Source organism: Gopherus flavomarginatus, chromosome 8 (genome assembly GCF_025201925.1).
Source record: "Gopherus flavomarginatus isolate rGopFla2 chromosome 8, rGopFla2.mat.asm, whole genome shotgun sequence".
NCBI lineage: Eukaryota > Metazoa > Chordata > Testudines > Testudinidae > Gopherus > Gopherus flavomarginatus.
In genome coordinates, this window is record NC_066624.1 from 73,518,887 (window position 1) to 73,545,648 (window position 26,762).

Below are 26,762 nucleotides of genomic sequence, written 5' to 3' on the forward strand. Positions count from 1 at the left end.
TGATATTTTCGATATGGCAGATTTCATTTCTTGCCTGGAAAATGGGAGCTGTTCTTCCAAGTTTGTTCCAGGTTATAAGAGAGGGTAGTCTCTTTCAGCCACAGTTTTTTTTTTTCATCATCTACTTGGGGATCCATGTTGAGCTTGCTTAAAATTGAACCACCCGCTTGCTTGCTAGTCTTGTCTTTCCTTGAGGCACATCATGTAGGACAGTGGTTCTCAACCAGGGTATGTATACCCATAGGGGTATGAAGAGGTCTTCCAGAGCGTATGTCAACTCATCCAGATATTTGCCTAGCTTTACAAAAGGCTACAGAAAAAGCACTTGAGAAGTCAGTACAAACTAAAATGTCATACAAACAATGACTTGTTTATACTGCTCTATATACATACACTGAAATGTAAGCACAATATTTATATTCCAGTTGATTTATTTTATAATTATATGTTTAAAATAAGAAAGTAAGACATTTTTCAGTAATAGTGTGCTGTGACACTTCTGTATTTTTGTGTCTGATTTTGAAGCAAGTAGATTTTAGGTGAGGTGAAACTTGGGGTATGCAAGACAAATCAGAGTCCTGAAAGGTGTACAGTAGGATCTGATGTGGGAGACTCAGACAGAGAGAGTTTTGCTCTTTGTCATAAATATTTCCTGCTAATAACATTTCAGTTTCACAGTAATTCTTTCCCCCTTTTTTTTATGGCATTGTTTATCACATCCATTCTGAAGAGTTAGGGTTATTATTTGTCCTTACAGATACTCAGAGATCTTCTTTCTCCCTTCAGCTGTTCTGATGGAATACAGGAAGTGCCAAAGTTCCATTCTGGATTCTTCTTGAGTCTTGCTTCAAAAGCAGATGTAGATCTTCTAAATGTATGCTCTCTTGGACTTACCATATGATAAAGTTAAGCTTGAGACTTAGACACATCAAGTGTCCTATCTGCATCAACTAGGTTACTTTAGATCAAATTTCCAGAGTTTGTATTCCTTTAGGCCTTCATGGGGATGAAAGACATGGATAGCCATCCATAATGGGCCTGACTGTGATTCTCATCTTACACCAGGTTAATTCTGACAAAACTCCAGAGACATCAGAGAAATTACTCCTGATTTACTAGAGTGTAAGTGAGAACTCGGTCCAACGCATCCTTGTAGTCTAAATGAATACTACTATATTCCCTGCTTTTGTCAGTCTTCAGGAAATTCATTTAATTTTGCATTCCAGTGAGAAAATCATGGGAGAATTGTGAGTAATTTTAGTAGTGCTTTAAGAACCAGCATCTAAGTAGGGCTTTTATTCTCAGTAGAAGAATATTATCCTGCTCCCAAATAAAAATGCTTGTTCTTATTGCCATTACTATCCAAGTTTTTTGTGTTACTATTTAGCAATATTTTATAGAAACACAGAACACTTTTTATTCTTCACTGAGTGGGGATCTCTTAGTAACTAAGTAAGGGCTTTTATTCTCAGTAATTCACTTCCATGTTCGCTTTTCACTATCTTCATCAGATACACAAATCTTTTGCAATGTACACCATCCAAATTTTGTTTTTATTATTGCCAAAGTGCGCAGAGAAATTAAGTAAACTTCCATGATATTTTTATGCCAGTCTGTTTGTGTCCACATGCTTTTTCCAGGATTCTTTTAATAGGTGCAATCATATCAACAGCTAAAAAAAAGGTGGAATCCTGAAGTTCTCTGTATGAAGTCCTGACAAGCGTAATTGGATTTCTAACAAGATTTGATCCAGTTTCTACTGAGAATTTTTGCTGAATCCTTCTGAGCATTTGCAGTGAGAATTCATGCAAAATGATGAATTCGCTACATTTTCCAAATGATGATGCTATAGACCAGGGTTCTCAGACTGTGGTCCACAGACCACCAGTGGTCCACGAGCTCCATTCAGGTGGTCCGTGGATAGTTCCCCCTAAGGTGAGTGTCTGGCTGCACATGAGAATGAAAGGCCACCCACCTAATTAGCGGAGCCGTGCGGGCATGGCTCCACTAATTAGGTGCCTGGACCCTGGAGAAGATGCACATGTAAGGTGAGGTGGTGGCCTTCGATGGAATAGGTGTCAGGGTTCCCCACCACCACTCTGAACTATAGGGTACAGATATGGGGATCTGCATGAAAGACCCCCTAAGCTTATATCCTACCAGCTTAGTTTAAAACTTCCCCAAGGCACAAATTCCTTTCCCTGTCTATGGACGGTATTGTCACTGCCACTACCAAGTGATTTAAACAAAAATTCAGGGAAGAGCCACTTGGAGACCTATCCTCCCAAAATATCCCCCAAGCCCCTTCACCCCCTTTCCTGGGGAGACTTAAGAACAATATACCAACCAATCGGTTAGCAATGTGAGCACAGACCAAACCCTTTATTTTTAGGACACTAAAATGAATTAGGTTCTTAAAAGAAGAACTTTATTATAAAGAAAAAAAGAGAGAATCACACCTGAAAAATCAGGATGGAGGGTAACTTTACAGGGTAATGAAAAGATTTAAAACACAGAGGACTCTACTCTGGACTCAGCTTCACAGTTACAAAATCAGGAATAAAACTACCTCTTAGCATAGGGAAAATTCATAAGCTAAAACAAAAGATAATCTAATGCATTTCCTTGCCTTACTTACAATTTTTGTAATCTTAGATGGATTATTTTAGGTATCTTTTTAGATGTTGTCCCTGCCTGGTCTCTCTCTCCATCTGGAGAGGGAACAACAGAGACAACACAAACAAAACCTCTCCTCTCCCCCCCCCGCCTCGATTTGAAAGTATCTTCTTTCCTCATTGGCCCTTCTGCTCATGTGCTAACTAGGTTATTTGAACTTCTTAACCCTTTACAGGTAAAACGATTTAGCACAGCTTCCCAGGAGGGATTTTACGTTACCCTTGTTTCTATGTTTATGTCAAGGGTGTAGGTGGGAGGGGACGAGAAGAGGGGATGGGGAGAATTTGGGATGTTCAGGGTTGCAGCGGCGAGAGAAGGAGGTGACTTTCCCCTGCTCCAGGGCTGTGGCTGTCAGGTAGAGACCCCCCTTGTTCCCAACCCCAGCTAAGGGTCTGCCATTGCAGGAGAGAGAGGGCATATCTATTGCATTAGAAAGGTAAGACTACTGATATTAAAATATGAGTTGTGTGCTTTTATTTGTAGAACAGAAAAAGTTAATTATTATTAAGGCTTTTATATATATATATATATATATATATATATATATATATATATATCTATATATATATATATATCTTTTATCCAAAGCACTTTACAATTGTTAGCTAATCGTACAAACAACATTTGGAAAGATCATTAAGTGGTCCACTGAGACTTTGAGCAATTTTAAAGTGGTCCGCGAACCACTGTGTAGAGCATTACTGTAGTTGCAAATATATCTTTCCCATATCTTAAAGAGAATTACAAAGCAAAAACTAATCAGACAAATGGACCAAAAAAAAATAAGAAACCACATTTTGTCCTTTCTGTCCCTCATGATGCTGTATGATGTATTGATGGTGGTCAGCTATTATGGCAATGAGGACATTATAAGAACATATATAGAGTAGAACATATAAAGATTCCCTTTATACTTTTATTTCCACCTGTCCAAAATATGGTCAGAATTATCTGCAAATAAATAACTTCTTTGCAGCTATTTTTGTTGTTATGCAATTGAAAAGGGGCCACTTCTGATGCTCTTATTGGTGATGAATAGAGCCCTACTAAATTCACAGCTATCAAAAATGCATCATGGACTGTGAAATCTGGTCTCACATCATAAAATCTGGGTTTTGTTGTGCTTTTACCTATACTATACAGATTTCATCTGGGAGACCAGTGTGCTTTTACCTTATTCTATACTGTTTTCATGGGAGCCCTAACCCAAAAGGAAGTTGCAGGGGAGTCACAAGGTTTATTTTGGAAGGAGGTCAAAGTATTGCCACCCTTAGTTCTGCACTGATTTCAGAGCTGGGCAGCAGCAGCGCAGAAGTAAGGGTGGCAATAACATACCATGTTATCCTGCACTGCTACTGGTGGTGGCTCTGCCTTCAGAGCTGGGCTGCCAGCCAGCAGCTGCCCTGTCCAGCTGCTCAGCACTGAAGGCAGTGTCACTACCAGCAGCAGTACCACAATACCTCCCCTCCCCCCAAAAAATGCCTTTTTGGGTCAGGACCCCTACAATTACAGCACCATGAAATTTCCGATTTAAATAGCTGAAATCATGAAATTGACAATTTTTAAAATCCTATGTCTGTGAAATTGACCAAAATGGGCTGTGAATTTGGTAGGGCCCTAGTGATGAGTAGTACCTTCCTTCTTAGGTAGGATAATTGATTTCAAGGAAAATATGCGTGAAGTAAGGTACTACTCAATATAAGGGTAACTAAATTGGATCCTAATGATACATTGTAAATATGAAGGTGAATATGTGTTTCGATAATAATATACCTGTTCCTTAAATGGTACATTTGTGTACTTGTAATAGCATTCTCTGTGAACATTTAGGGAAGGGGATTAAACTCAATTGCAACTCTTCAAAAGGCTGTTCATGGATGAAGTCATGGTTTGATGAATTTTTATCAAAGCTATGACTTTGATCTAAGTGGTGGTGTTATCATTTTAAGTCTAAAGTGCTGTTACACTTTTACTGTTAAATGAAATCCATTTCACTTTTCTCACTGAGGGTGAGATTGACACCTCACAGGCTTTTACGGGCACAAAGGAGACCTCAGTGGGGACCACTGCTTCATCCAGGAAGGAGATGTGGCTATGGCTCGGCTCCCCACACACCACCAGCCACTCTGTAGGGGTGTAGCAGTAGGCATGCTTCCCCTGCATAACGGAGAGCACCCCTTCAGCAGTGCAGCTCCACTTTGTAAGGCTGGCACCATAAAACCATGCCAGAGCCCTCAGGGATTTACACCATGGAATTTTCGGGACACAGTGCTGGTTTTGTAATTTAGCCATATTTAAATCAGACTGGATTAAAGGTATCTTTCAACTAACAGACATACAAAAAAGACATTTGAAATAATCTAAAATACTGTGCATCTGAAAAATTGACTAATTATAATAATTATTAGGATAAAATATGCAAGCCAAACTTAACAGAATGCAAGTAAAAATGATGCCCTCTCAGACTCAGAATAAATCCTGGAAACAACAGAGGGTGCAGTGACTGGAGGAAGATTCATTTTAAAAAAAAATCAGTTAGTGATATTAATATGGCTTTATTTCCTAGGACTGGGGGTGTAATTTCTTGTGTGGTGCAGGTTCTTGAGAACCTGAAGTGTTTGGGTTTTTTTGATTGGAAATTTCATCTTACTTCTATTGATGTGTTACTTTATAAGCAAAGAATGTGGGTTTTATGGCTGATGAGCCATCCCACCAATCATTTACTGCTCATGAGCTTGCCATGTCAGTACCAGTCTCCTCTCCTATAATAATAATAATAATAATAATAATAATTAATAATAAATGTGTTGTACTTATATAGCCTCATCCACCCAAGGCTCTCCAAGCACTTTACAAACACCAGTGAATTAAGCTTCATGACATCCTTCCATGGCAGAGAATTATAATTTGTCCCACTTTATAGATGGAAGAGTTGAGGCACAGAGAGAAAAGGTGGTCTGCCCAAGGTCACAAAGCAAATCTTCATCACAACAAGGAATAGAACCAGACTGCCTGACTCCCAATTCTGGTCTTTAACAACAAGATCATTCTTCTTCTCCCTTTCAGGTTCTGCAATTGCTGTTTCTTGCTCCTAAGCAGTCCAAACAAATGAGGTTAGATTGTCCTATAGTTACATTTTCTATCATTCTGCCCTGGTAAGAAGTTTCTTCTGAATGAGCCCACTGTATTGTGATTCAGTTTATCAGAGGATGTTGCAAATGAACTCTTTTTTCAGGGTGAGAAATTACTTCCATTAAACAAAGGTTTATAGGTTCTCACTTTGATCCCCTCTTTGCTAGCAGTCATTCTATGGCAAAGCCAGTGAGAAAAGTGAGCAAGTTAAAAACTTGGTAATCTAATCAACCATTGTATCACAGACTGTGAACTTCAGCCAGATTTCTTTAAAAAGATAAGGACCCAGTTTTCATAATCTTCTCAGGAATTGATTGTTTCTTTATGTATCATTCCCCACCTCTTGTCAGTAAAGTGGTGACACAAGTTAATTACTGTCACAAGGTTATACTGTAGTTTATCATAGCTGAAAGTCATTCTTTTCAATACTACAACCTATTCTTGTTGTGGTATCTTGGACTGCATGGTGAGAGATGAGGTAATTAATTTGGATTGACTGCACGGTACATTTTAAGAAGGGCAAATTCTTTAGGACAAGCCTGTCACCAAGCAAATTATGTAATCATAAATACAATAGAAAGCCCCGATTGAAGTAATTCTGGATCTTTTATTTTGTGTTCTCTTATTTCTTCCTTTTCCCACAGTTCAAATGAATACCTGAATTGTTGTTATAGAATCCTTTTGTGGAATAATCTCCCCTTCCAAGAAATCCAATTGACATAACAATCACCAAAATGTATATATAGTATGAGAACTGATTTCTAATTACACAGGTCAGTGAAAGTATGTTAGGAGCAGTGCAATAGAAGGCAGATTAAGAACACAGAGAAGGGAGCAGAAACTCAGGATTTCCTAGGTGTCTAGGGAGATCCCAATGGGTGTAGAGCAGAGGAGGGGAAACTATGGCCTGTGGGGCCATCCTGCCCGGCCCCTGAGCTCCTGGCCAGCCCCGGCCCCTCCCCTGCTGTTCATCCTCCCCTGCTGCCTCAGCTCACTGTGCGGGCAGCAGGGCTCAGGGGCAGATTTAACAGTGAACACAGGGTGCCCTAACAGGGGGCCCTAGGGCTGGGTCCTCGGGCAGCTCAGCACCAGGGACTGCATTGCAGGGGCAGGGGAGCAGGTGGGCCGGGAGCACGGAGAACACGGCCAGAGGAATCAGGAGGAGCACCAGGCGGATGCACAGCCGGCCGGGGAGAAGTGGTGCTTCTCTCCAGCTGTGTGGCTGCCCCTGCTCCTCCGGAGTCCTCCCACCATGTTCATAGGGACACATTCTGAAAGAGGCTAGGGGGTGGATAGTGGATGGGGTCCCGGGGGGGCGGTTAGGGGCAGGGGTTCCTGGGAAGGGGCAGTCAGGAGACAGGGAACAGGGGGAGTCAGGGGTTCTGAGGGGGGAAGTCAGGGAATGGGAAGTGGGAGGGGGTGGATAGGGGGCAGGCTGTTCGGGGAGGCACAGCCTTCCCTACCAGGCCCTCCATACCATTTCGCAACCCCGATGTGGCCCTCAGGCCAAAAAGTTTGCCCACCCCTGTGTAGAGGCAGCTTCTATCCCCATCCCTGCAGCCCTGGCATAAGGCATGTGTTGGAGAATGGTACTTCCTTCTATTTCCCTCTTGATGGATAATGACTTGAGGATCATTGCCAGCTGATATATGTTAGAACAGATATTAGGTTGCTCCAAACTGGGGCTGGGGTGGAGCTGGAAAAGAATCAGAGTCATAAACCCTCATTTTTTCCTTTTGTGTCAAGCAGATTTCAGATGCAGCAGAGAGTCTGGCCCTGCATATATGTACCCAAGTGCATTTGCTGCTATAGCAGGGGAGTCTCTAAACTCTCCTTTTGTGTTGCTCAACTTTCATCACATTAGGACCAGGCAAGATGCAGGAAAAGGCAGCCTCTCTTCACAAATCTTTGTTAGCATTATATACGCAACAGAAATAGAATAGAGGGTGTTTATTTTCTGTCAGAGATGAATTCATGTTCAATGGTTAATTCAGTGTGGATTCTTGCCTCTTATTTAATTGTATTTTTTCTACTGGGGATGTGCATCAGGCTCTGAGATGTTATCCCAGCAGTAGGTTTACAGTACAGTACTTCTGTGTACAGCATTAATTAATTTAGCATGAATTGTGATTTACTTTGAGAAACAGAATACAAGAATTAGAAGTGGTGAGGGGCTTTTTTGGTCCTCCCCCCCAAGTAATTAAAAAAAATTAAGTTACAACATGCGTTTACAACTCCATAGAACTTCCCCAGTATCTTATTTGGAAGAACATTGTCTTCCTGAAAGGGCAAAGGTTGCAACAGACCTTCATTCTGTGGATCTCATATATGCATACAGACAGGTTGGAATTTGTATAGCTCATGGCAGGTAGCCTTTAGGTGTTCTGTGGACCTGGGGCTAGTTCGGATATTGCTTTCAGACTTCAAGTCATGAAGGCCCCAACATCACACCAAGGACAGGTTGAAACGGTAGCATAATATTCATTAAATTAGCTCTTGTGTAGAGTGGTGTGGCATACAATGGTTTGTGCTGACTGAGAGATCTGGGGTGATAAATTAAACTGCTAGAGAATCAGATCAGGACCCTTCTTGGGATACACTGTAGGTTCTGCCTCTTCCTGTTTAGTAGAAGCCTCTACCTATTAGTTCCCTAAATCCCTTCACAAATACACCCATTGTTGACACAATACTCAACAGCTAGTTCTCTCACTATGGAATTAAACATCAAACTCCAATCCACAATCAGAAAGCTTTGCAGCAGGCCCTAGATTTGCTAGAATCATCCCAGTCAGGGCCACAAATAGCCGTTCCTAATTTCTTTTCTCTTCATAGACAGGATTGGATGCTCTTCTCAGCCGACACTGTTCCATTTTCCCCATCAGGTGTTTCAGCATCCCAAACAATCAGCTAGCTGCTGAAGTTGTCATATTTGTTTTTTATTAACTTCCTTTTTGCTTAAAAGCCCCCTAAAAAGTATTACAGAGTTTGCCTGGGCTCCACTGGTGCATCAGTTCTTTGACTCACTATAATTATTTTTTTTATGAGGCAAGTTGTTTTGTCTTATCTGTTGACCCATAAATAAGTTTCAATTCAAGTTCCTTTTTTATTTACATTTGCTGTCTGGCTGTAGCTTTCCGCCTGCCCCCATGAACCTGGAAGATGCCTGACACTGACAGCATGATCACTAGTTATAATACCTCAAAAGAATCACAACTCAGTTGGATGTTGTGTTGAGCCATCAACTCAGGCAAAAACCTATCATTGGGTCTGGCCTTCCTTTATACTTTCAGTACGTCTGTTGCTGAGCTACCATGGCAGCCCCAAAGAGAAGGTCCTTGAGATTAGCTGAATCAAATATTTCGGTTGAGGACTGAGGCTAGGCATTGGAAGCTGGCACTTTAGTGCAAATTTGGCTTTTTATAGGGAAAGTGGCACTTTGATACTCTTGAAGCAACTGCCTGGACACATCAGTGCTCTTACCTTCACAGTGTGTCACTTGATTCTAATTCACAAGGGAAAGCAATTGAACCTTCCTTGAAATATGTTTAGAGACCTACCTGTATTGATGATGAGCCAGATTTTACCCGCTCATATGTCTTGACTTCAAGGACCTTCAGTTCTCCCCAGACCCTCTGATTCCATTTTCAGTAGCACCTACTGGTGGGTCCACATTACCAAAATCCTTGTTATACGAAGGTCCTCCACGACATTGTGTTCTGCTATTGAAACACCAGACATCATTTGTGTCAATGGTTTTGGCCTTATTCCAGACACACACGAGTAATGCATCAACTGTTTTGATGGCATAGATTCTTGCAGTGCACTGGTCTAGCTTGAGGCAGTAAAGGCATGGATGATTGTGGCAAGATCTGGACCAGAACAGAGAAAGTAAGACTTTTTTACACATCTCAGTATAGAAAAAAGTGCTTCTGGCTATCTGGGAATCCAGGAGTTGGGAGGTGTCTGGCATAACTGAGATTGCAACCTACTCTGATGGTGAGCAAGCAGACTTGCTCAATACAGGGAGCAATAATAGCTTTGTCAGTTTCTCCAGATGTCTCCCATAGCCAATTGCCTCACCTCTATTTTATATGAGTTGAGTTCATGCCAGATAGCCTTCATCCATCTATCTGTTTCGCCAGATGTTGAGAAAGCAAGTAATTGCCTCCATCTGGGGCTGATAAAGTGATGCACAGTTGTATCATGAGCACATTAAAGATAATGACCCACCTGCTGCCTCACTGAACTGAACATGCGCATTAAAGAAGAGGGGTAACATTCTGAAACTAAAAGCACTTGGAGAGTTGCCCATCACCATTCTCTGAGGAATGAGCAGAGCCACTCTAAAGTTATTCCACTCCTCCATGGATTGCAGATATATCAAGAGCACTCCATGGCTGACAGCGTGGAAATTAATTGCAAGCGTTCCCTTTATTATTCGCTGTCATTCAACCCAACATACAGCACCCCACCTTAACTATTTCCCTAGGTGAATTAGTGCATGGAGGCATGAATCTGATTCATCATCTCCCTCTGTAGAGGTTCCAGCTGGGACACTGAGTGAAACTCTATCAGAGAAGATAGTGCCCTTATTCTCTCAGTCCTTGATACTACTACAGACTCTCAGAAGAAAATATCTATATCTGATGAAGTTTAACTGTGAAGTGGCTGGGATAACCTGACTGTGAGGAACCTCTGACACTGAAATTAGTTGAGGTAATCTAGATCAATTAGATAGCCTCACTCCAGGACAGCTCTGAAGGATGGAAACTTGCACATGCTGTGCCAGAGAAAAAGAATGTCTTAGTTTCTACCACACAGTGGCATATAAGTTTAAAAATTCCTTATATTGAAGGTGAGCTGGTTCATCACCAGACCTCTATCACCAAAGCTTTTGCCTTTCTTCATGGTTACTGCTAGCCTCAGATATATATTATCATTCAGGAGATTTCCAGTGTAATGCATTTGGGTACCATACATCTAAATGCAAAAGATTGCTTGGACTCAGCACTTCAACAGAAATTCAAGTTTGAGTGAAAAGGGTCACAGACAGAGAACTTTCCTGGAAGCAACTCACCCTCCTAACCATTAAATTTTATTTTGACAGGATGTTTCTTAGCATGTGTTTATTTTAGGTATTATGGGTCAAATTTGGTCATCAGGTAACTGGATGCAACTCTGTTGAAGTAAATAGGTCTGATTCTGATCTAAATTTTACCAGTATAATCAAGAACAAAGGCACCAAAGTTAAATGGAGTTACACAAGGATAAAACTAGATCAGAATGAGCCCCAGAGGAGTTAGAGGTGTCTTTAGAAGAAAATCCTGCTCCCAAATAAAAATGCCTGTTCTTATTACCATTACAGTCCATAATCACATACTTATTCTATACTGCTATTGGAAATTCCATTTGCAACAAGTTCTTTATGTGTTACCAGTTAGCAATATTTTATAGAGAAACGGGACACTTTTTATTCTTCACAGAGTGGGGAACTCTTATTTTGTACCTTTGGAAAACAGAAAATTACAGAGTTATAACAGATCAGCACTCACCGATCTTGTTAATTTTGCCTTCAGAATTGGGGAAAGCTTTGGTTTTGGATTCTTGTTTTACTGTGTATTTTGTTCATTTTGCATGACGGTGGCAGTTACTGGCTGTTGAAGTGCACAAGTTGATATAGGCTCATTGGTCTGAGAAGATGTCTGAGTTGTTGAAACATCAAGCTATAAATATTACAGAATGTCCAGGTGCTATGAGACCCATGATGGTGGTCAGTTAAAATTACTAGTATTTACCGTGAGAGGACAGGAATGACAGGTACAGCATTTTCTCTTGATCTCTGCTAAATAGTGCTTAATAATATATGGAAGGCTTATTCATTGGTCTATTTCAACAAACTATGAGATGCATTCTCCTTTCTAAGCATGCGTGTACAATCATTCCTGTTTGTTCTAGTGGAAGTTACCCCACCCTATGAAGAAAACAGCATGGCTCTGTAAATGAAAGCAAACAGGAAGGACACAATTCTCCACCTTTGCAGTAATGTAAAGCTTAAATGAACAATCTTATCAGACTTAGGGGCTTGTGGGTATAATTTGCTGATTTATAGTGTGATGAGACAAGGTGGGTGCAGTAACTTTTTTTGGACCAACTTCTGGTGGTGAGCGACAAGCTTCTGAGATTACACAGAGCTCTTCTTCACTCAGAGATGTTGGTGTCAGTTATGTCAGAAGGTATATCCTGAACTTTTGTTTCATGATGTTTCTAGCTCATTTTAAAGCCTCATTATCCATAACTCTAAAAGTTCCTGACTTTCTATACTAGCAGCTGATACCATCATCATAGTTTACAGTGAATCAGCTTGTTCTAGTCCAGAAACGATCTATCTGAAATAGCTATATATTTGTATAGACACCAAAATCATTGTGTGTAAGCACCAGAGTAGTATCTGAGCATTTTGCTTCAGATATTTTTGGTGCCTCTGGCATTTCTGCATCCACCAGGCATTCTAATAGGCCATTTCTAGGAAATGGTCATGGCTTCTTACATGAAAACCAGCTTCCTGGTTTTATGCCTTTATAAATGGGGGGACGGCGGAGTTGTGCAGACTCTCATCCTCTCTTGAAACTCCCCAGCACTCAGGGCAGAGCACAGCCATTGCTACATCCCACAGGGAAAACATGAGCTTCCTTTCACAGTTGGCCAGTTCACAGTGGGGAGGCATGACCCCCTCTTTTGCTGGGCCTTCCCTCTCCCCCTTTTGGGGTGATTAGCTCCATTAATAATCATAGCCCAGTGCAATCAAGTGAATGCAATCACTGCCATTGCAGGCAGCTCCTGCATAGAGAAAAGGAGAGGTTAAAGGGGGAAATGCTCCTCTCACCCTTCCTGTCCCTTCTGCACCTCTAGAAGCTAATCACTGGCCGGCTGTCAGATTCGTGCACTTGCTGACTGTAGACTTGCAGTACAAAAATTATTTTAATAGTTATGGGCAAATCATATAAGGTTTGTGGAAGTTCATTGATTCCCAGCATGACAACTGATTTTTAAAACAAGAATTTTATACCTCAGAGATAACAGCTTCAGATGGTCATTCTGCTCTTTCTTGTAAACCAGTTTTAATGGATTTTACAAATGGGTTTTTGGCACAATAATATTCTCTTTATGTGTATTCAGTATGATCCATGGTCAATCATCATTTTAAAAGACACAATAAAGACTTCTTCAAATGATATGTTGTAATCAATCACAATATGTAGCTTCAGTTATATTGTAGATGTTACTACTGTATTTCCTTATATATGCTTAGGGAGTATCAGACAGGGTAAGGGAATATCAAGGAAGGACCCCAGTGAGACATTCCAGATAATCTAATGGGAAAAGATTATGGGAAATATTATTCTATCATGCCTTCTACATCCTTCTCTGTATTCCCCCCCCCCCACACACACACACTTGGTCCAGCAAGTTCATTATTGTTTCCCTTCAATGTCCACATTTCAGTGTTGGCCAGGACTATGAAGCTGTATGGTTGATCCCTGGGAAGCTGGCAAACCAACAGTGACCAACTACAAAGTGAATGGCCTGAACCCAGACTAATAAGAAGCAAAGAAATCAGTGCATCACTTTATTCTCTCCAACCTGGCCAAGATGCTTGAATCATCCCTCTATAACACTGACCACACAATGATCATCTTTAGTGTTGTCACCTTCAAGCAAGACTACGGTGGTTCACCCTAATTAGTGGGCATGGCTTTCCTTGAAATCTCCCCAGAAATTCCATCTAATGTAGAATGAATGCCTACTGTGACAAAGTTCCTCCTCTACCTTGGTGGGTCCTGTGCTTATTGGCAGATTTGCACACCTTAGTGATCTTCCCCTCTGGTGGAACCCACAGTCTGGGTCAACTCCTCCTGTATCTGATCAGGAGTTAGGAGGTTTGGGGGGAACCTAGGCCCACCCTCTACTCCAGGTTCCAGCCCAGGGCCCTGTGGATTACAGCTGTCTATAGTGCCTCCTGTAACAGCTGCATGACAGCTACAACTCCCTGGGCTACTTCCCCATGGCCTCCCTCAAACATCCTCTTTATCCTCACCACAGGACATTCCTCCTGGTGTCTGATAATGCTTATACCCCTTAGTCCTCCAGCAGTACACCCTCTCACTCTCAGCTCCTTGCACCTCTTGCTCCCAGCTCCTCACATGCCCACCACAAACTGAAGTGAGCTTCTTTTTAAACCCAAGTGCCCTGATTAGCCTGCCTTTATTGGCTGCAGGTGTTCTAATCAGCCTGTCTGCCTTAATTGGTTCTAGCAAGTTCCTGATTACTCTAGTGCAGCTCCTGCTCTGGTCACTCAGGAAACAGAAAACTACTCCTCCAGACTCTCTACCAGACTCCTGTACCCCAGTGGCCTGGGGCTGTCACACTACCTACTGAGACCCTGTGAGCGGAGATCACCTACACTGAAACCATTGCCCTACCTTCATGTTTGTTTCCTGATACAATTTAAGGAATTGGTTGTAATCTTTAAATCCTTGAATTGTGTACTTCTCATCCTGCATCACATTACAACAATTCAGATCAGTTGGCAAACTCTTGCTATTGGTTTCTGAAGTTTAAAACTCCAGGATCAGTGTTGGGGTTTTAGCCAGAGGCCTGCATCTGCGAAGCTTGGTCTCTTAGGGAGTCTGCTAAAGCCTGAACATGCAAAACTTCAAAGCACAATCTGAGGCAGACTTTTTATTTTAGCTCTTGTCTGATTTTGGGGGGAAGAGTTTGGAGGATATTTTGTTTGCTTTTATATTCTGTTTGAGGATATTCCTGACGAAAGAAAAATGAATGTTAATTCAATTCAATGTTTTCTTATTTACTATAATTTATATTTTAAAAATATTTACTGTAAATAAATATTTAGCTGCTAAAATAATAGTAGGTGTTCTTAAAAATGATGTTGCTATTACTAGTTTTTTGGGAGAAAAAATTGAATGTATTTTTGGTACACTAACTATTTTCCAAACGTTGTTATGAACTTGGTAAATACTGAAAGGCCTAAGTACAGTAGAAACTTATCCTGAACTATAGATGTTGAAAAAAATGGAGGTTTTCTTGTACTCTGAAAAAATCCATCCAGAGAAACTTTTCTACATGATGGACAACTTGGAGAAAAAAGGATGATTTTTTTCTCACTGTGGGGAGTTTTCTTTGAGATGAATAGTGATGCTATATGCAATGCCATCAGAGAAGACAAAGGGTGATGCCTTTTGGCTGAGGAAGGCATCTAAGAGTACATTGTGAGATGTCTGCTTCCATGACTGGGCAATGAAACAATCCCAAACCTACGTCTACAAAATCTTCCCCCCACCCCATTACTCCAGTGTGTATTTTCATATATAATATAAAAAATACCTAGTTTTTTTTTGTAGTGAGTACAGTGTTGAGAGAGAGTGGGGAGGAGGGTTCTCAGGCTTTAGTCATCAATGTCTATAAGTGTACCCAGAAGAGAATAAGGAGATCTATACAAAGTGCGGGGAGTAACTCAGTAACTCCAGTTGTTTGCAAGTAGTGGATGTTAACATTTATTGTTGACCGCTAAAAATGATGCATTTGAATGAAGTGGCCTGTTTTGCCTAATGAGTTGGCTATAGTATGCCAATGCATCTGTGACTTCCTATTCACATCTGGTGGCAATTCATGATGTTTGAAGCCCTGTAGGATTTGAATTTGGAGAAACTGCCTCTTTTTCCTCTGTTCATTTCCTCACGTTCATGGCAGTTGGTTAGCCAGCTCAATCAAATCTAGTGATAGTTAGCATGTTTGGAGGCTAGAGGTGGGATGTACACAAAGGAAGGACCTCAACTTTGAAATTCACTTCTCATGTAAGTTCTCAAGAGGCCAAGTCTTGTTGATTTCCAGGATACGGTGATAGCCCTATCTTTTCTTTAGGATTTACCTGAGGGGATGAGGTCAGGCAGTGCTTATGTTAATTTATAGCTAAGTAAACTTTCTGGATGGAGTCTACTTTTAATTAACATTGTATGAAGTTGCATTGTTTTTTTTAAAGAAATGCACATGCTGCCAGAGAATGTTGTGATGGACACGTGTTTAGGAAAAAGGACAAATAAATATATGTACAAATACATTGAAACCCATATTTAGTCTGTGCAAGCATTAAATGGTGTACAAAATCTCATAAAAATGTAATATTTAGCTTGTTTGCATCCTGTTTAAATTTTTTTTAAATGGTCAAATAGCTGTTTATTCGCATATTCTGAAATAACAATATGTTCCTGGGCAGGGATTTTGTGTGCTATGTTTCAACAAATACATTTTTGAAACCTCTGAAAATAGCAGTTTACAATAATGAAAATACTGATAAAACCTTAATTATAGTGGAGTTGCTGGATGCCATCACAATAATGTATAAAGCATATTCTAGTTGGGATTCGGTTCACTTGATCATAGTAACTGGGATTGCAGTTTAATAGCATTTCACTAAATTGGATATCAAACCTATATTTGTATGTTACAATATTGTAAACTGAGTTATTAGAATATCTGTATTTGGGTATTATCAACAGAATAATTTTGCATTCTGTTTCTTCTAGGAGGGGAAGTCGCTAAGCCTAGATTTGCTCAGTATTTCCATGGCAGCCTTGCCAGCCTCACTATCCGGCCAGGGAAAATTGAGAGTCAGAAAGTGATTTCCTGTTTGCAGGCCTGCAAGGAAGGTCTGGATATTAATTCTCTTGAGAGTCTTGGCCAAGGAATAAAGGTGAGGGATGAACTGACATCATCTTTGATAAAATTTAGAACTGATTTATGAAGTGGAGAGCCCGAGGTAGAGTACACACAGTACAAATGCACTCCTAGAAGCAATATAATTTCCCATAAAGTCATGCAAAGAAAAAGCATAACAAGAGGAGCTATGATACTGCAAAGAAAAATATTTCCATTATTTCAACAAAACACATTTAGAAAGTAAGGTGCCACAGGTCTTTCACAGTCCCTAAGAATTTCCAGGTCATGCTGTCAAAGCCCTGTTTTGGTACTCTTTACAAAAATAGGCATTCTTCTGCAGACTGTTGTATTTTATTGAATTTTGATCTGAAATAGCTTTAAAGCAACAGAAAACATAAGTGAAATATAATTTCATCTGGTTGCAATTCAGCAAACTGGGCTGTGTGTGTTAGTGCCATTAGATTCAATATATATTTCACAAGGCAAACTACATTAATAGGACATTAAGATGGGACAATTAAGCATGCAAAAGTCAGGAAATGCAAAGATTAAATTTGCATGTGCAACTTTAACTGTGTTTGTACATATGAATTATCCTATGGTCTTTAATGACATAATCACATTATTAAAGTAGTACAATATAGGACAAACTCCTGGCCCCATTGAAGTCAATGGCAAAATTTCTAGGACTTCATTGGGGCCAGGACTTCACTCATAGTTTTCTCTGCTTTCTTGGATATGCATAAGTAGCATCTTGAATGTAATTGTCATCCATTTATCCTTACACAAATTTGTCAGAATATTCCAGAACAGTTCTAAGTTACTGAGAAATTTATTAGATAACAAATACTCCTCTCTAAACTGCATATTTTAACCAATTTGTCAGTTCCCAAGTACCATACATTTTCTTTTTAATCAGCAACACAATCTTGCTTTGGCATATTTTTGGGATTCAGCCAGTTCACTAATATTCAGCTATTTTATCAGTATAGATGATCACAGTACAACCTTCCTTTGGAACAGAACAGAGAATTAAACAACTAACTAGGGAGGTAATTTAGCTGCATATTTATGTGGCCTCCACCTGGTAATAAATTGTCGTTGTTACTCTGTGTTGTTATATTTTAATCTAGAGAATGTTATGAAGGTACTATTTACTGTGTATTTTTCAGGGAAATTACGTGTGTGGGCTCTGGCATATGTCAAATCTGGCATATACTATGTAATACACAGAGCTGCAAGAGGATACACATGTGAATCTAGACAAGAGGTTATGTTGTACTCTTGATTTATGATATCTGCAGACAGGAGGGCAAAATTTAAGTTGCATGTGCAAGTTTAGGACCAGATTCTTCAACCTTTACTTGTGAGAGTAGGTAATACTCAACATGAGTAACAGCCGCAGGAGTTAGCTTTATGTGGTAAAGGTAAGATTGTTTCACTGTCTAAACTTGAGTTTGATTCACGTTTTTGGACAAATAGTTTATTCGCTGAAAAATAAAGTTTTAGGTTGGCTGAAGCTATTCATAAATTTGATAGAAATTTGCTGAATAGTTTCCAATAAAACACTTTTTTGGAGAAGGACCCTAGATTGACAAGGGAATTTAGATGCCAATCACAAAATTACCAGAAGAGAAGGTAGTCATAGCCCCTTATACCCAGTAACCTTGAATGCTGGCATTCCACCTCTTAGGTGAGTGCCCCTAACCACTAGGCTACTGGCTATTCTGGGGTGGCACTCTGTCTTTCCTGTTGTATACATAATTGAGTAGGCACAGGATCAGGGACTTGAGTTTGGGTCTCCCACATTCCAGGTGAGTGTCCTCATTCTCACTTTCTTTGGACCAAAAACATTCAAGCATTTTATATAAAGTAGAACACCACTACCTCCACCACCATCACCACTTCCTCTAGTAGTTTTTTTTTAAATCTAGCCCTTCATTTTCCTTCCCTTTTATTAAAAATACCCAGATATGAAATATTTTGTTTCATTTAACCCAAAATGAAATTTGTCAACTTTTTTGATTTGCTGAAGATACTGAAAAATTTGATTTCAGTTTGGGTCAAACCATTTTTTTTCCCCCTGGGACTTCCAGAGACGTAAAAAAAACCCAGTTATTCACCTTCTTCTAATTTAACCCTCATAAATGTCAGTATTGGATGGCTCTATTTCACTACCTCTTTCTTTACTGGGTAAAACATATTGCATGAAACCTTCTTTTTTTTGTGGTACTAGCCTTTAAATACTGAACAAAGAGCCCCCAAATTACTCTGTTTTCCTGTTTTATTTATTATAGTGAGAATGTTAATAATTTCATAGGACTTCCAACCCAGCAATTCAGTAAATTATAATGACATGCTTCTTAGCAATGCCCTTTACAAATTAAGATTATGAATGTAATATAAGGCTGTTTACTAGAAAATCCTGTTTCCTTGCAAATATATACCAGTAAATATATGCTGGAATTTGTATGTCATAAATCAGCTTGTACTTGGCTCATGCTGATTAAAAACATACTCAGTTGTAGAACCCCATTGTCATTTTGAAATTGACATTATTATAGTAGCTTGTGGTTTCAGGTGTGGGTAAAAAAATACTCTCTTCAGTTTTGCCTCCCACTGCTGCTCCAGCATGGGTGAATGGTTCTCTCTATGAACCAGCAGTGGGTGGAGGAAAAATGAAGCCAAGGGAATTTTTTTCTCCTTCCCAAATTGAACTTCAAAACGTTTTCAATTTCAGAATTACAACAGTGGCATGTATCAGAGGGGTAGCCGTGTTAGTCTGGATCTGTAAAAGCAGCAAAGAATCCAGTGGCACCTTATAGACTAACAGACGAAGTGGGTATTCACCCACGAAAGCTCATGCTCCAAAACGTCTGTTAGTCTAACAGTGGCATGGTGTTTCTTTAAAGGTGCTTCATCCATTTTTACCTCCCCAGCCAGTCTGGCAGTCAGAGTTGACAGCAGGAGGCAGAAATGGAAAAAAGCAGTCGGAGATACTCCAGGCAGGGTTTCCTAGTTGGGCCAAGAGGGAGAGGAAGAGATAAGAGGCACAGTTGGCACCTGAGCTTGGGTTGCAAATTAATAAAAGAAGATAGTGTCCATTGTCCCAAAATAAACACACCTGACATCAGATATTGTATGTGACTGCCCATGGATATGTACAATATGGATATTTGAATGGTACCACCGCCTGAAGGAAAAGGACATTAGCTTATGTTAAAAGTCAGTAGGATTGTCAGTTGATCTCTTTGGTCTTTTTATATTTATCTAGGAAAGAACAGTTTACTACTGTTACAAGATTTCTTATGTTGCAATTTTTATCTTCTTGCTTCTTCCACGATCTAATTTTCATATATACACAACAAATCTTGCAGAAACTGTCTATGCTATTTTTAACTGATCTCTCCCCTCTCCACACTCTCCAAGAGCGAGATATAAACAGCCCAGTCTAGGGTCTTGTCTACACTACAAAGTTAAGTCAACTTAAGTTATGTCAACGTACAGCTGCCGCTATAATTAAACCACACACACCCCTATTTTGATACCAGACCACCTTGCGACGGAATACATCAACAGAAAGGGCTACTTTTCTACAGTATTGCAAGCACTGGTGGATCACCAGGTTTGTTTCACTGACATCAATATGAACTGGTCAGGGAAGGTGCATCATGCGCGCATCTTTAGGAACATAGGCTTGCACAGAAAACTGCAAGTTGTCCTACTGCAGGGGAAGAAACAAGGCAGCCCTCCAAACAAACCTTTGGCAGAGGATTGCAGACTACCTCCAGGAAAGTTTCCTAAATATCTCAATGGAGGATTCACAGGATATCCCAGTGCACATAAACTGTTTGGCAGGACCTCCTCTGCCTAGCTGCACAGGGGAATAAGAAGCAGATAGCAACTTTACCTCTGTTGGTTATTTCACTACCTCTTCTAGCCTGATTAAAAAAAATAGTACATGAGCAGATGTTGCCCTGCAATATTGAAGCAAACTGAGTACTTACCAGAGGTTCCTTCCCTTGCATCAGACTCTCCAGTGCTGGACTTCTGGGAGTGGCTTAACTGCCCAGGAGTCAAAATGAGATCCTGGCTTGCCACTCCAGCGGATCCCAGTATTGCCCGTCCTCCATCCTCCTCCTTTTCCCTGTTCAGCACCTCATCTTCCGGGTTCACTCTAGGTCCTGCAAAGTATTCACCGGGCACTTGGTGGTGGAGGAGGTGGGGTAGGCACCGAGGATGGCATGCAGCTACCTGTAGAAGTGGCATGTCTGCATCTCCACACCAGATGACTGTTTGCCTTCTGGTAAGCCCGGTGCAACTCCTTGATTTTTACATGGCACTGCTGTGTCTCCCTATTGTAGCTCTTCTTCTCCATGCCCCGAGCGATCTGGCCATAGATATCAAAGTTCCTATGACTGGATCAGAGCTATGCCTGCACCCAGTAGATCCAGCACCTCCAGTGCTGCATGGAGCCAGCATGGTCAGCTCAGCAGTTATGTTAGCTCTCCACGCCAAGTAAATAGAGCAATTTCAAAAATTCCCAGGGCCTTAAAAGGGGAGGGGCGTGCACCTGTGTACCTGGCTGCAGAGCAGCGGAGTTCAAAACAGTGACTAGAGCAGTCATGGTAGGGCATTGTGGGACAGCTCGTGGAGGCCACTTAGGTTGACGTGGATTTATTAGATTGGCATAGCAGGCAAGTTAAAGCGGTAGGAGAAAAGTAGTGTAGACACCTCCATAGTTAGGTCAACATATGCTGCCTTATGTCAACCTAACTCTGTAGTGTAGACTAGGGCTAGGATTTTCTTCCACTCCCTTCGCACCTGAGCCATTAAGTTAACTAGCTAGCTTGAGTCTCCCCTTGCTGATGTCATTCTTTGCTGTTGCTAGTTTATAGGTAAAAATTGTGATATGCATGATCACGTGTAGTGTTATTACATTCTTCTGCAGAAAACCTCTTAAATTGTTCATGGTGTTATTCACAAGATTTGAACCTAGGTCTCCCTGTCCTACTCAGCTCAAAGCTTGCCCTGCCCCGCTCATGTGCACGTGTTATTTAATCTTCATCTTTTTTCTAAACCTTTTTTTTTAAACGTAGATGTTTGTGTGACATAAACTATAAAATATAATATAAAATGTTTCCATTATCAACAGTCAGCCTCAGGAAACAACTGCATGGAATGAAAGTGCATTTGGTATTAGTTTCCTTAGGTTTTATGGTGCCTAAGCAGGAGAATGTAAACTCAGAAAGTTGATCTGGTTTTCTGCGCAGCACAGGTGGCTCATTGACCTGATTAACAGACATCTTTCAGAAGGAAATTAACAACAAACTCTCACTCTCTCACACGTACACCAAACAAACAAAAAAGGTAGAAAACAAACTTATTTGTGTCTAAATGAAGCTCAGAATTAGGGCTTGTCTAGACAGTGGGGAAGTGGACACTCCAGGGGTGTGATTTCCACAGTGCACTGATGTGTTACACCTTAATTGGTCCATGTAGACCCTGCTGCTGCACATCACAGGTTGCCTAGTGTGCTTTACTATCCTACTATTTCACACAGCATGACATTAAAGCACGGTCAGGAAGATTTAGTGCACATGGATGGGAGCTACATGAACCAATTAATGTGTAATGCACTAGTGTGCTTTAGAAGTTGCACCCCTGCAGTGTGCACTACCCCATCCTGTAAACAAGCCTGTCAGTAGGCTGCTACATTTTTGTTTTCAGTCTTATGAGCTTTGGAAAGGTTAGCACAGCTACAAAGACAGCGATGATTCTCTAGTAAGACCTATCAGTTCACATGAGCAGCTGGTTCTGTGCAAGAGGAAGCCCCAGTTTACACAGTGATCCCTCCAGTGATCATGAGGCAGAGGGAGGAGAATCCCCTTGGTTGTGACTGTCATTGCTGGGGTTGTGGTAAGGAAAATTTAATTGCTTTGTTCACTCATGTGGAAAAAATATCTCAAAGATGGACTGGAATAAAAATACACAGAGGAAATAAAAATAAGGCAGGACAAACTTGCTTCTTGCATAACTCTTATTAAAGTCAATTATTTTCTACCAGCAATAATTTTTCCTAGTATATCCTATAATAATAAGATGATGCATTTATGAAAAGTTGAATTTCAAAAATATGAGCAGCTGGGTAAATAGTATAGATTCACAGTATTTCAACTAGCTCCTAACTTACTATACGATTAACTATCGCAATAACAATTACTAAGATGTGTGATAGATGAGCATCTGGTGGGTATTTGTTCCTGAAAGCTGTATATATACAGAATTAATATTGACTACTCACAGCATTTGTTTCTTAAATTATTAGATTTTAGCCAGTCTCTCTAAATAATTCCTTAGAAGTATATTATCTACCTGTTACCTTAAATACTAATTATATGCATTTTCCCCAGTATCACTTCAACCCTTCCCAGTCAGTCCTTGTCATGGAAGGAGATGATATTGAGAATATAAATCAAGCTCTCCAAAAGGTCTCATATATCAACTCTAGACAGTTCCCTACCACAGGCGTACGGCTTCTTAAAGTCTCATCTAAAGTCCAGTAAGTTACATTCAATTAAACTGATTAGATTATATTTTTAAATAAATTATTTTTTTTGAAAATATAAAAATAGAATTTGAATTAAAATATGTTGATAAACTATACCTTTAAATTATCTAGCAAAAGGCTTGAGTTGCATTTTATACTTAATTGCTTTGTGGGTTTCTTATGTTTTGCTTTCGTGGTGTCTTTCCTGTAAATTTAATTTAGTTGTGTACCATTTGTGAAGCATTTGGTCTATATTGAAGAGTCTGCGTGTATGTTATATGTCAGTTGAAGGTCAGTAGAGTACTTATTCCCATTTGTCCAATTGATTAAGGTTTCTTCTGACATAAAAGCCATAACTTTTAAATCAGCCTTTTATAATGAATAGAGGGTACATCTACAGGGGCAATGCCTCTCTGCTAGAAATAGCCTTTGCCTATATTGTGGTAGGGCCACAATCACTGTAAAATTGTGGCATCTTGGACAAAGTAGAAATTACTGTGTCCTACTATTATCATACAACTATCACAGTATAGCATAAGCAACGATGATAACATTTCTCCATGGTAAAGGACCAGTCTTCCATTCCTTGTACACAGTGACTTCAGTTGGAGTTGTTGGTGTTCAGGAAATGCAGCGCTGAGCCCATGATGCATTCAATTTAATTGGATGGTTAGGTTCTTGATTCACATTTGACAAGATAACTGTTATATCAATGTGGGTCCCTAATGTTAAGCTTACAATGTTTAGTTGCTATCTAACTTTAATTTTTAACCATTGACTCTTTTTTGTTAAATGCTAATTAAGTGTCTAAATGTTACCTACATACTGACCTTACTAATGATTGCACGTGCCACTGAGGTGTTAAACTAGTCAACGGTAATTCCAGTAATTGTGAACATTTGCATATAGGCCCATGTGGACTTTGCAACCTAGAACTTTTAGTACTATTGCTAAGTTTTACACATGGCAGTAAGAGTACAGAAAGATGTGCATATGTGCTGCTGGATCACAGTATGAAATGGACTTATCTGGGAGCAAAGGCAGCTTAAATAACAAGGAGAAATACACACACAAATTAATTATTTGGGCATTGGGCAAAAGAGAGCGATGACAGAAACATGCACAGAAAGAGTGGGTGAGGTAGCCAAGCTAGCTTGCTTTATACTGCATGCCTCTAGCAAGGGAAGAATTTCACCTGACAACTATGCCATGCAATTAAAGAATACTATATATTTTTCAGGTGTTTTGGTGAAGATGTCTGCATTAACATCCCAGATATAGATGCCTATGTAATGGTGTTTCAGGCCAATGAGCCCAAGATCACAATAAGTGGAATGGACCACTTTGCTAGACCAGCTACGCAATTTGAAAGTGAAAGGGGAGTGACTCTGTTACCAGATATCAGAATTGTCAGCACAGTCACCGAAGTGGAACATTCTGTGGACTTCAAAGAAAATGATGGAGGTTAGTGCATTTGTTTTCCACATTTGCCCGAAGCAGGAATTAAGGCCTTATTGTACAAGATACAGTACACAGAAATAACATAGATGGCCTCTGCCCCAGAGAGCTGACAGTCTAGGATTGAGACTATTTTAATGTGTATTTCAAACATTTTTTGAAACAAACAGACAGATCGTCAGGCACAAGTTTACAGGGCTACTGTGTGTATGTTCATTAAGTACAGTTTTTCTAAACCATTTAATTATTTTTTTTCTTAGTTTGTGCTTTTGAAGAGTCTACTTCTTATTAGAGGTGCTCAACAAAGTTAACATGAAATATCCTGACCTTTTCAGTGGTAGGCAAACATTAGGAAATATCAAAAAGGCGTCACCAAAAATTGTTTTAAAAAGAGGCTTTCTTTTGGCTGCTGTTATGAAGTTTAATTAAAAAATCATTAACCAGATGTTTTAGAAATCATCCTCAGGTACATTTCTCAGACCAGAATAAGAGGGCCACTATTTGTACATCTCTCAGAAAAGCTGAAATTGCTAATAATATACTGGTTTAGGAGCACTGGTTCCCTAAAGCATTTTTTCTATAACAATTCTAATTCAGTTGCCTTAAACTATATCTGATCTAGAATACTTTCTGTCTTTTGGAGGACATAGTGTGTACTGCATGCAATGTAATACATACAAGGATACCTGTTCAGAAAAGAGATGATCATTCATTTTGCAAGTTAGGAACTCTGATATTTCATTCATGTCCCTGTGCATTATGAGTAAAAATGCCTAAGGGCCTGATTTTTAAATGTATTTAGGTGATCATTGGGATTTTCAAAAGTACTTAGGTGTCTAACTCCCATTGGGAGTTAAGTGCATAAATGGTTTTGAAAATCCCACTAGGCATGTATTTGCATCTTTAGGCACTGAATTACCATTGAAAATCCAGTCCTAAACAAGACAGATTGATTGATTGATTTAAATCAAAGCAATTAAAATCACCAATTTTAATGGTAATTTAAATCAACAAGAAGGTAACCTTGTTTTAAGTCATTGATTTTAATTGATTTTGCATTTGTACATTTTAGTTATTTTGCTAATCCACAGTCCTCATTGGCTATTCCAGCAGCCGAAGATTGCCAGGGAATAGGGTGGTTCTGACTTTAATCCCTTTCTCCTGGGAGTGCCCTCTAAGTTGGGAGCCTGAGGAGAGGTGATAGTTGCTATGATTCCAGCAATTTAATTTATGCAAAGGGTATCCACAGGGAGCCAGTTAAGCCAGTGTTCCAGCCGCTTTGTGCCAAGTGGACCAGAGAATTAAAATATTAAATATGCATCTGACTCTCTCTTCTGAGACAGGATAGATTTTATACTCCTCACTGGAAGACACTCAGTTTACAACTCAATTACTTTGAGCTGGAAAAATGCGTGATCATTTGATATTCCAGTTTATGACTATGCTAGTTCTTGGATAGATTAGTATAGCATCCTCTCTAATGCAAAATTCTTTATGGGCCATAGAATAATTGAAAGAATCATGCAATCACAGAAAAAGAGATTTATGTTCACAGCTCCTTGCCACATATAGTAATGTACTGAATGAAGTTGTACTAAGCTGATGTCAATACAGTATTGAAAAGCAAAACTGTTAAGCTGTGAATTTACTTCCAAAATCATGTTTCAATGTTATATTTCTGACATATATTATGGTTTACTATATTTTGGATTCATCGAAATACTTATATGCCCCTAATAATCACATCTGAGTATTGGAGATTTCTTGCTTTTAACTTGCATGTGTAGTCAATCGTCAATGTTTAATACATGCTTATAACTATTCAGCCATTCCCTTTGGAAGCTGACAACACGGTGCAAACCAGGTTAGAGTATAAATCTATTTTGTGACTGTTTTTTCTCTGATTTTGTTTCTTATTTCTGTATGGTCTATTCCTTGTGTTTACAGTCCATAAGCCAGTTGTGTTAGAGGAAATGGTTCACAACTTGGATTTCTGTGACATTTTGGTCATTGGTGTGGAACTAGATCCCAGACAGGAGTGTTTAGAACTGGATCGTAAGGAGCTTCAAGGAAAACATCTAGATACCACCAACTCCACAGCAGGGTATTCTATCTCTGGTATGCTAATGAGCCATTTACATTTTAATTACATTCTTAAAAAGAAAGGGCTAGGTTTTTGCCTTGATGGTACCACTCTGTGTTAGGGACA

At 39.8% G+C, this 26,762-nt stretch overlaps 1 protein-coding gene across 1 annotated transcript in view; it reads left to right on the forward strand.

The window, feature by feature from the left end:
* Window positions 1-26,762, forward strand: part of CLSTN2 (calsyntenin 2) — a 771,758-nt gene that overhangs the window by 732,719 nt on the left and 12,277 nt on the right. The window contains exons 10-13 of the mRNA XM_050964016.1: window positions 16,413-16,579; window positions 22,959-23,107; window positions 24,336-24,559; window positions 26,501-26,671. Coding sequence (XP_050819973.1) covers window positions 16,413-16,579; window positions 22,959-23,107; window positions 24,336-24,559; window positions 26,501-26,671 — 711 coding nt within the window. The remainder of the gene's footprint in view (window positions 1-16,412; window positions 16,580-22,958; window positions 23,108-24,335; window positions 24,560-26,500; window positions 26,672-26,762) is intronic.